The sequence below is a fragment of the Caenorhabditis briggsae genome, assembly GCF_000004555.2.
Source record: "Caenorhabditis briggsae complete genome, chrIII, whole genome shotgun sequence".
NCBI classification, from domain to species: Eukaryota; Metazoa; Nematoda; class Chromadorea; order Rhabditida; family Rhabditidae; genus Caenorhabditis; species Caenorhabditis briggsae.
In genome coordinates, this window is record NC_013490.2 from 7,954,272 (window position 1) to 7,965,489 (window position 11,218).

General features: G+C 38.5%; 3 protein-coding genes across 3 annotated transcripts in view; all 3 read left to right on the forward strand.

Annotated features, from left to right (window-relative positions):
• Positions 1–641: 641 nt before the first annotated feature.
• Cbr-rpl-6 lies at positions 642–1,921 on the forward strand (the record flags this gene model as incomplete). Its single annotated transcript, XM_002641877.1, has 4 exons — positions 642–770; positions 996–1,179; positions 1,380–1,567; positions 1,769–1,921. The coding sequence occupies 4 exons, from the start codon at positions 642–644 to the stop codon at positions 1,919–1,921; spliced, it is 654 nt and encodes a 217-aa protein (XP_002641923.1).
• Positions 1,922–2,251: 330 nt separating this feature from the next.
• CBG16623 lies at positions 2,252–7,013 on the forward strand (the record flags this gene model as incomplete). Its single annotated transcript, XM_045244059.1, has 7 exons — positions 2,252–2,345; positions 4,190–4,333; positions 5,082–5,239; positions 5,931–6,445; positions 6,492–6,665; positions 6,711–6,870; positions 6,918–7,013. 7 exons carry the CDS (start codon positions 2,252–2,254, stop codon positions 7,011–7,013), a joined length of 1,341 nt encoding a protein of 446 aa, XP_045096019.1.
• Positions 7,014–8,966: 1,953 nt separating this feature from the next.
• The window catches only part of CBG16624, a gene marked incomplete at both ends in the record, with an annotated part of 5,936 nt that continues 3,684 nt past the window's right edge, over positions 8,967–11,218 (forward strand). The window contains one exon of the mRNA XM_002641879.2: positions 8,967–9,144. Within this exon, the coding sequence (XP_002641925.2) occupies positions 8,967–9,144 (178 nt within the window). The remainder of the gene's footprint in view (positions 9,145–11,218) is intronic.

Below are 11,218 nucleotides of genomic sequence, written 5' to 3' on the forward strand. Positions count from 1 at the left end.
AGCCAAAATTTCAAAATTAATTTTGCGACCCCAAATTTTGTGAATATGCTCTCTATAATTTTCTCCGAAATTTCAGCTAGATTGGTTCATTCTCCGCGGTTTCGCGGAATTTTCTCCATTTCTCCGAACTTTTCTACATTTCTCCGAATTTTTCTTTTTTGGTGAATAACCCCATTAGACATTATTACAGCAATTTCAGCCAATATCTGCCTTCCATTTGTTTTTTTTCTCTGAATTTATCGCTTTACCACAGTCTTGCTGAGACCCACACGCGAAACGAGTGACACCGTAGTCGGCGCTGGTCTCGCCGCGACCAAACATTGAATACTCAGCAAGGGCCCAATACTGAATTTTTTTGCACTTTTTAATTCTTTTTTCAAATTTTAAAGGTTTTTCCTACAAATTTCAGCTGAATTCGTGTTAGAAATCTGAGAATCTATTAAAACTGTATGCATCATTAGTTTAACGACGGAAAAATCTAATGATTCGGGCGAAATTAGGATTTTCGAGACTTTGAAATTTTAGGATTTGTGTTGGGAATTTCTGATTACGATTTCTGAAATTTTTTATTTGTTTCTTTTTGTTTCGTATCTATCTTCTGTGCTAATTTCCCGTAATTATGTTGATATGCAGGGTACAAAATGGTTGGAAAGAGAAACCTTCCGGTCATCAGCAGAAACTTCGACCTTTCGCCAGGAGTTCTCCGCTTCTCGGCCTCCCGACTTCGCCTGAAGAAGGGTGAGAAGAAGCCAAAGTTCACTGTCACCAAGGTATGTTTTTTATTCAATAAATTCTCGAATACGAGGTCCAGAGTCACCTTTTTGGATATAATTACTAATTCGGTGCTTGGATAACTCGAAAATAAAATTGGTCGTATTATGCAAGTAGGGCTTGCTTCTGCGCTCCCCTCCTTCACCTCATTCCCATACATTCGAGAATTTTGTCCAGAAGCATTATGTTTTCCATCGAAATGCAAACTCACAATTCAGTTTTAGAACGCCAAGCTCCCACGCCTCCAGAGAGACGGAACCAAGTTCGCTCTCGGACACGCCAAGACTGTTCCACTCCGCAAGGCCCTCACTCCAGGAACTGTCCTCATCGTTCTTGCTGGACGTCATAAGGGAAAGCGTGTTGTCTTCCTGAAGCAACTCCCACAATCCGGACTTCTCCTCGTCACCGGTTAGTTGATATTTTTATTTTAAAAATTTGCATCGAAAAGGGACGGGGTTTCCTACTGGATTGTTCCGTATAATTTTGGTGCGAAAGCATAGAGAGCCGCAGTGTTACTCTTCATCACAGATTTTGTGAACGGAGAGTGTCAAGCGGTTCCCACATTCATTTTCAAAAACCAATAACTTGACCAAAAAATCGGTTTTCAGGACCACACAAGATCAACGGATTCCCACTCCGCAGAATCGGACAATCCTTCGTGATCGCCACTTCTCTCAAGGTTAACGTCTCCGGAGTTAAGATCCCAGACCATATCAATGACGAGTACTTCAAGAGAAAGTCCACTTCCCAGAAGACCGGAAAGAACATCTTCGCCTCCGGAAAGGCCGAATACACCGTGAGTCGTTACATATTTTTTCTAGTGCATCAGAAAGGGACGGGGTTTCCAGTTGGATTGATCCGTATAATTTTGATGCGAAAGCATAGAGAGGTGCAGTGTTACTCTTCATCACGGATTTTGTGAACGGAGAGTGTCAAGCGCTTCCCACAATTCAGTTTCATAAAACGATGAAGGAATATTAAAACCATTTGTTTTCAGGTTTCCGAGCAGAGAAAGAAGGACATCAAGACCGTCGATGCCCCAATCCTCGCTGCCATCAAGAAACACCCAGAGCACAAGTTCCTCTTCGGATACCTTGGAACGAGATTCTCCCTCGGAAAGAACCAGTATCCACACAAGATGCAGTTCTAAATGTATTTTGTTATTGAATAAATTGTTGACATTTGTTCGTTACCCGCTGTCATCAATTTTGTCCTGCAGCCATCACCAGTCAGATTTCGAATAAACCTGGGGCGTGTTAGGAATTTTACGATGTGCTTGCAGTAAAGCCAAAAATGTCTTGCATCCACTTGCATACTTTTAACAATTTCCCGAACGATTTATCTCGAGCTTGATGAAAATTCTCTAACCCGTCCCTAGTTTATCGGTTTCGAAGCACAAAATTAAAAGTTTCAAAGGTGGCTGCCCCACATATCTTTCGGTAGTTGTTACTCTTCCCCAATTCCTCAGTAGAATCAATTCATGTTTGGAGAAATCCGGGATCGTCTCTTCCGGTTCCAGAAGCACAGTCGGAACACCCGAAACGAGTTCTTCGGGACACATCCATCTCTACCAGGTTAGGTTTTGTTCTCGAGTTCTGCTAATAGTAAATTTAAAATTTCCGATTAGTTATTTTTGACATATCATTGGGGCGCCAAATGTAGTCTAAGCTTCGGGAATAGAATCTGTACCACCTGAGAGCTTACAAGCTTGCTCGAAAACTAATAGCTCAAAAACTAATTTTAATCCACCTCGTAGTTGGCCCTTTATTCTAACTGTCTTCTCCTCTTTTGTAAGAAAAATATTGAAATTCCGGAAGGTGTAGGCTTTATTCCTAAAACTTATGCCTGCTTGGCTCGTACAAATCAAAAACCAACTTTTGTTTGCTTTTCCCACGAGGCAAAACAATCAGAAAGTAGCTCATCCTAGTGTCCCAGTTATTTTTTATCCAGTTACCCAAATCAATTTTATAACTCCTTGACAACTGCTTTCAGGTGCTCTTTCTTTGAGTTTTGGCCGGATTATCTGTTTCTTTTCGTTTCTTTTGCTCGAATAAGTCATGCGTCTGGCTTTTTCTTGTGTGCGCACAAGATATACGTCTAAGAGACGGCAGAGAAAATATTCAATTTCGAGAGTTTTGGAGAAACTGCATCTCTTCAAAGTTGCTACCAGATTGTCATTCAGTTTCTGCACCAGAAAAAGACGATCCTTGCCAGACACAATTTTTTGAAATTGATTTTTGTTGACATTACAATTTTTCAAAGTCTTCCCCCGCCTACCATTCCAAATCAATTATTTTGCCCCTTTGTATTCTTTTCAATCGGTCAACACATCATCTTTTTGGCCATCAATCGCAACGTCTCAATCGTGTGTCTTCGACAAAAATAATCACAAAATGGATTTTTTCAAATTGGATTTTTTCTGTGTCTGGTTCTTCAACCTCTAACTTTTCCATATTGCGTTCTACTTTTGACTCTGTTATCTATTACTCTGCTCTGAGGGTTGTTTCAGATTGACTCTATTGTTATCAAAGTTCAAGTTTCTACTCGTTTGAAAAGAGTGAAACGTTGAAACAGGTCGGCACAAGTTGTTTAGTTTTTAGACTTTGCACCCATATCTCAGCTCAGCCAGGCGAATGCTTTCCTTGCTCTAATTGTGTGACAAGTCAGGCGCAGAGCACGTTTCCGTGGTAACTGGAAAAAAAACGGAGTGTCGGGGAACAAACGATTAGCGGAATGAGTTTTTGACTTCTTAGTATACTCAGCCCGTTTTGTTGAATTTCCTATTGCTTTTCTGAAAAAAAGTATCTAAAAGTTTTGAACATTGATTTACTTGGTGCATCAATCGGAGCGTACTGTAAGAATAATTTAGTGAAGAGCCAGATGTTCCCAACCAGTTAGGACCTCCTCGGCTAAGCCGCGTTTTTCTGAGAATTACATGAAATATAATTTATTTTCGAAAAAAATCCTTGAAAACATTTTTTTAAAAGTTTTTGTGCTCTTTTATTTGTAGACAGCTAAAATGGGCGCAAAAGACGTTTTTCAAAATTACAAAAAGTTGAGCATAGATTTGAGAATTTCGATTCTCGCCTCTATAGGTTACTGTATGCTAAAGTGTATAAAAGAATATCTCGAAGCGAAAACCTAAATATGAGGTGGAGAAGCAGACACATTTTCTCTGCGTCTCAACCTATTCTTTTAGATAACAATTATAGTAAGAAGTAGATTTGGCCACGTTGTTCTAATGTCGTTTTTCTAGTGCACCTGTTGCATCTGCAACAGCTGTGAGTGTCTTCTAAAAGAGATCTTTCCTCAGGCTCTTTTGTAGGCTCATGTTCAATCTAACCTATTACTGGAATGTTTCGCCCCAATTCAAACTTTTGATCTACCCGCCAGAAACTAAATTCTCTACTAGTTTCAGAAGACATACTTGACCCGCCTGCTGCTGGTCGATCGTCGCGCCCAACGGAGTCGCTAATCGATCCACCACCCACCACGACGCCGTCTTCTCGATCTGTGGTCATAAAACCGTCCGAAACTGCGAATCAGGATATATCACTACTCGGTGAGTTGGGACTAACTATCTTTAAACATCTTTCTGAGTGTTTGTTAATCGGCAAAATGAAATCGTATAGTTCATTAGCACTAGACATTTTCAACGAAAACGATAGCCTTATCAAATTTGTGGCTTACTTTTTTCTTTTCCCTACTTTTTTCTATGTATCCCTCGTCGCCTGCAGAAAAGAAACACAGTTTTTGAGGCGAATTAGATAACAAAAAGGCTATTTGTCAACGACGGCTTGAAAGTGAAAAATTGGAAAAAAAATCTTGGAAAATGACCGTCGTTGACTTTGCTAATGTTCTGTTTTTGTCTGATTCAGAAAATCTGATTTTTTCTTTCTTTACCTTTTTATGAAAGCTCTCGTTAGTCTTTTCAAAATGCACTAGTTGAACTTTTGTACTATCTGTGATGGACTTTGTAATTACTGATAAAGTTGTACCAGTTATCAACTCGTTTCAACTCCGCCCACTTTTGATAATACCCTGATAGATGCTCCAGAAAAATTATTATTTTGAATCAGGTTGGCAACAACTTGAGACATTTTCACTTGTCTGTATATATACCCTGCTCAAATGGCCGGAGGACTTTTTAAGTTGAGAAAAGGTACTACTTTGTTAAGTGGTTGTCCATTGACCTATTCTCTCTGAATGACGGTTAATTTGAGCTAGTTCTAAATCTAGGAACAATCAGTTTTAGCTAGCTATACATATTCTCAACCCACCATTGTTAAAAAAATAAATTACAATTTCAGAAAAGAGTGTAGATCATTCCCATCCGCACAAGGACCATCCAATTCATCACCCGACCCCACCTCGCTCCTTTTTCTCTTCGTCATCTTTAGCTGTCCATCCGAACGTCGAAACAGCTCACAGCTCATCAGAAGAAGATCTAAGAATGCCTAACATCAAAGTAAGTACTAGAATAATCCTATTTAAAGGAGGCCAGACAGCAAAAATTTTGGGGGACAGTTTGGGGTACGAAATCGCGCCGCGCTTATGTAGGCTTATGTAGGCCCCCCGTAGCTCAGCCGGTAGCGGCGCTGTACCCCTAAGCTGTCCAGCATGAGTTCAACTCCTCATGGGGGTTCTCTAGGCAAAATATCAGGAAAACTTTTTTTTTTGATGTCTGGCTTCCTTTAAACATTATCTGGGTTGTGATATGTGTTCTTGCCGTTAAAGTCGTAGTGACTCAGTACTGGAGACGAGATCATTCAACACGTGCTTGCTTCTTTAGACCTCCATGCAGTTACGATGTGTGCGGTCGTCGATAGCATAACAGTGATAGCACTCCTCGAGGGCAAAAGAGGCGCGGTGAACGTTTCGGAGAGGGCTCTGCCCTGTGTCTCTCGTTGTCACTATTGTCTCTATTGATTCTGTTTTTTCGTATGTGACACTGAGTCTCCTCTTTTTTGGAATCAAGAATACATTTGCATTATCGGCTTTGTGTGTCTATTTTTTACTATATCAGCTTCGTCCGTTAGTAAGAGTTTGTTTGCAATATCGCGTAGTCATGTCTGAATCCGATAAGAAAGCCGTGGTAAAGTTTTTAAGCTGTCCCTTGTCTAAAGAAATATGAAGATCCCAATGAATCCGATTTTCAGGTCTTCTCCGGATCATCACATCCCGATCTCTCGACCAGAATCTGCGAACGTCTTCAATTAGAAGTCTCCAAAGCCTCATTGAAGAAGTTCTCCAACAAGGAAACTAATGTGGAAATTGGCGAATCGGTCCGCGGAGAAGATGTTTATATCATCCAATCAGCTGCTGGAGAGATCAACGACAATCTTATGGAACTCTTGATCATGATCAACGCTTGTAAAATTGCCTCGTCGTGCCGCGTTGCTGCCGTCATCCCCGCGTTCCCATACGCCAGACAAGATAAGAAGGACAAGTCGAGAGCCCCAATCTCTGCCAAGTTGGTGGCAAACATGCTCTCGGTTGCCGGTGCCGACCACATCATCACCATGGATCTTCATGCCTCGCAAATCCAAGGGTTCTTCGATATCCCAGTCGACAACTTGTACGCCGAACCAGCTATCTTGAAATACATCAAAGAATCTATTCCCAACTGGCAATCGTCGGTTATCGTTTCTCCAGACGCCGGAGGTGCCAAAAGGTGAGTCCGGATTTCAATTGGTTTGAATTCTTCAGCATTTTTTCAGAGTCACCTCGATTGCTGATCGCCTCAACGTCGACTTCGCTCTGATTCACAAGGAGCGCAAGCGCGCGAACGAAGTCGAAAAGATGACTTTGGTTGGATCGGTCGAAGGAAAGGTGGCAATTCTAGTCGACGATATGGCAGACACGTGTGGAACCATTTGCATGGCAGCTGACAAGTATGGAGAAAGAGTTAACTCTAATACTAGTGAGACCGTTTTCAGATTGGTGGAAGCGGGAGCAGAGAAGGTTTACGCCTTCTGCGTTCATGGAATTTTTTCTGGACCGGCTCTCACTCGTCTCAACGCTTCCAAGTTCGAGGCTGTTGTGGTAACGAACACTATCCCACAAGATGAGAACATGAAGAAGTGTCCAAAGATCCAGGTGAGACGATTACTCATGTATACTTTTTATTTATATATTTCTTTCAGTGCATCGATATCTCCATGATCCTCGCCGAAGCCATCCGCCGCACACACAACGGAGAGTCTGTGTCGTATCTCTTCTCACATGTTCCGATATGCTAAATCGGATGAAACACTTGCTTACCCCGGGTTATAGTAACATCAATATCCCGCACCTTATTGGTTCAGAACTATCATTTCCCTTTCAACTACCCACAAATCAAAGTATTTCAACCTTTACGTCTTCTTTTCATGCGGATGATTTCAGTAATGAATTGTCCCATTTCTTTTTGTTCCTCTCCCCCCTTTCATACGACTGGCATACTTTTCCTTTCGCTGTCACCATTTAAATCTGCTCTTTTCTCCATCCCCTCATTTAATCAATGTTTTTGACAATGAAAAATTGGTCATGATATTTGAAAGGAGCCAAGAAAAGATCTTTTCTATGTTCACAGTGAATCAAATCGGGTGTACTACAAAATGTGACACATAAAAAACACCACAAACATGTGCGAGGTTTACGGATGGATAGCTAATTGTAAAGTGGAAACAGCAGATCTGGAAGAAAAATTTGGAAAAAAACGTTTTTAGATTACGGTAGAAAGGATCGAAGAACCATTAAAGATGAGATGGCTCGGGGAACAATTCCAGCGTGCTTTCCGAATTCCTTGAATTTTATAGATTTCAAATTTTAAGAATTGAACAACTTGTATATCAAAAAAATCTAAATTATCAAAAAAAAAATCTAAAATCTAAATTATGGAGATTCTGATCAACTGAACTTGTGATTTAAAAAAGTTTTGATTTCGAAGTTTTCTGGAATCTTTCGGACTTCAAATTCTGAAATAGTTTTTGAATTTTTGATTTTCCGGATATCTTCAACCTGAAATCTTCGAATTTCGGATTTTTAAATCAAAAAACAATAATTGTAACGTGAAAAGAAATGCAGAAATTTTAGGAATCCGGAAATTCAGGAAATGAGAAATTCAAACAATTGTTAATTCAGTAAATCAGAATTTCAGAAAGATTGAGAGATTCATAAATTCAGGAAATTCAAAAATTTCCGAGGATTATAAATTTGAGGATGTTTCAGTTTCAAAGTGGCAAACTTCAGATGTTATGAGATATTACGTTATGGAATTTGAATATATTTGAATTCAAAAATTGGAATTTATGAATCCCGAATTTCAAAATTCCAAATTTCAGAATTTTCAGATGATTAACAACAATTTCCAAAAAATCTGAATATCTCAATTTTTGACTTTCTAAATTTTGAATTTCCGTTTTAGAGTTTTAGGATTTAGAAATTTCAGAATGTCATAATTTTATGTGTTCGACATTCCGAATTTCGAGTATCTGAAACTTTGAAATATTTAAAATTTCAAAACCCTGAATTCCGGAATTGGAGACTTTTTGAACTTCCTCACTTCTAAATTTCCGAATCTCCAATTTTATAGTTTTTGAATTTTACGATTTTCGGATTTTAAAATTTCAGAAGATTTTTTGAGAGGATAAAAAGACAAAACTAGCCCCGAAGAGGCGTAAATCGAAGGTTTCTGAAAAAGTATGTTTTCCCGAAAATGATAAATATAACCTGGATTTAACCATAATTTTCAGTATACCGGCCGTCCAAGTTTAAAAATAGGAACCTCGGTAACTACGGTTAGCCATCAGATTCCAATGCTCATTGTCCTTCTGTCATCCCCTCGTCCCCTCTTGGATCCCAACAATCTCCGGTGAAGGAACCTTCGAACAACTGACTCTTCTCTTTTCGTTTTCTCTGATTCTCTCTAATCTCCACACTATCTCTTCCGATCGGTTACATCTCACACAGAAATGAAGGAAAGAGAGCCATTGTGTCTCGCAATTTAGAGACACATTATCTAACAACACAAGCATCTTTGTGCTTCTTTTTCTCTTACTTATTCCAATCGTTGATATCAACCCTTTTTAATTTTTTTTACTAAATGTTTACTGTATTAGAAATATAAGCCACGCCCCCACAGTAATCTCTGATCCCTTTTTGATCTCCCTTTTAAACCCAAAGATTTTTTTTCAGACAATATTCGTTGAGATATGAGGATATACCTCTATCTACTACTATTTTATAGTTTAACAATATTTATTAATGGATTCGAACAACGATCGGATTGTGTTGAAACATGCTCGCATTTGGATACAAGTCAAGAATTCGGAGACTGTTTGAAAAGATGTTCCAGAAAACCAAGAAGAGATAATTTGGGGGATTCAAATTGTAAGTTTCTGGGTTACTGTAATTTCTTGGGTTACTGTAAAAAAACAAAACCATGAAATTTGTGTTTGGAAGAGTGTTAAAATAGATTCAAATCATGGCTGAAATCTACAAAGATCTATAATATTCTGGTTTAAAAATTGTAAAGTAGAAATTGGAGACGCCGGTCCCACAACGACAACTACAGTAAACTAAGAATGTGGTTATTTTCAGTATTTGTTTTTTGTTTTTTACGGATTTTCAACGATTTTTCTGTTATGTTTCCTCAAAAGGAAAAGTAAAATTTTTGATACTGTAACAATTGACTGAAAAACGAAAAAAAAGGTTACTGTAGTTGGCATTGTGGGACTGCAGCTCCGTTTTTTTTGTACCAAAAACCACTACTTTTTGTACCAAAAACCACTACCACTGAGAAGTTTCGTTTCCTGTCATTCTTAGTTGACATATTTTTGAACTGAATGTCAAAAAAATTATGTATGCTTTTTCCAATTGATGTTAAAATTCTTGGAAATATGAAGTGTTAACTCAAAAAATTTATGGGTGGCTTTGCTTCAACACGACTTATTTGATCAGAATTTATTAAGATAAAAAAGAAGTCAACTACAAAAGTTCTGATATATTTTCTTTGGTTTCAATACTTTTCGCCTGACATGTTTCTCAGAAGTGGAATGTTCTTTTGGCGTCGGCTTGAAACTTCTAGTCAGAATTTGAAGGAGGTTAGACTTTTGGAGAGGTATTGGTCAGATTCTGGTCGAGAGTTGCCCGAAAACGGGTGAATAGCAGTCCATGCAGGTTTTGGTAAAAAGTTGGAAGTTTAAAATCTTGTCATAAGTTTGTCGGAGTTCAGTCGGAATTTATAGCGGTTTTATCCGGAATCTGACCAACCTCTGACCAGAAGTGGCCGACTTGGTAGCACTCTATCACTTGCGAACTCAGACTATCACATCTCAAAGAGTCTAACCAATATCCAATATATCTTTCTAATTCCTTCAAACTTTTGAGATTAGCTTCACTTTTAGTGCATCCATTAATCTTCCTCGTGCTCTTCCCCTCCAAATAGTATCTCAAGTTCTCTGGCGATCAACAATTATCTGGTTCTTTTTCTTCTTCTCGTCAAAATCTTTTTGTGTGCACCTGACCCTTCTGGAGATCACAAATTTTCTTCATCATCTCCCAGTGCCTGTCAATTTTCAGGATTCTTTTCTTCTTTTTCACAAGTAGTGTACACTGCTCTCTCTCTCTCTCTCTCTCTCTCTCTCTCTCTCTCTCTCTCTCTCTCTCTCTCTCTCTCTCTCTCTCTCTCTCTCTCTCTCTCTCTTTCTGATGATTGGACGTCCATCCGAAAAGACAACTGTTTGTTTTTTTTTTTGGTTTTATAGTGTTGCAACAGCCTGAAGTCAGTATTTTTTTCTTTTTTGACAACTTCAAGAATGTAGAACAAAATTTTGAGAAAATTTTTTTCAAAGTTATCGAAAAATTTTTCAAGTCATTAGAGTTATTGAAATGAAGCAGTTTTGAAGTGTTATATTCGGGTCTATATGGACTCTGGTTGAATTTGGATAAGTATAAAATTGAGAAGGGTTTAGATGTTTCATAACATTTTTGAAACATAACCTTTACACCTAATTGTAAGTACGGTGCAAAATATTTTATGTTCTGAAACCTCTGAAACTGAATTTTCAGCACTTCAGAAGTTTCGTAAGCAGACTTTGAAAACGGTTTATAGGTTTTGAAACATGCTCTTTTATTCTCTACGGTTGGTTTATGCGAATCAGCTTATCGACTTAAAATGTTCCCTTGTTAACCAGCAATAGACGGTTCCCACACTGTTATGTTTAAACTTGTTTATCTCGGTTTCTAGAAAAGATATCAAAATTGTGCCAACTGATAAAATGTTTTTGGTACTATGATAAACAATTTATTAGTTGACAACTTTTTCATATCTTTGACAGGAACAGAGATAAACAGGTTCAAAGTCACCATATTTGCTCTAACAGAAGCCCATCCAAACAGTCAACTTCGAACTCAATTATCTCGTTTCCTGTGAAAAATATCAAAAATTTGTCTGATAAGTTTT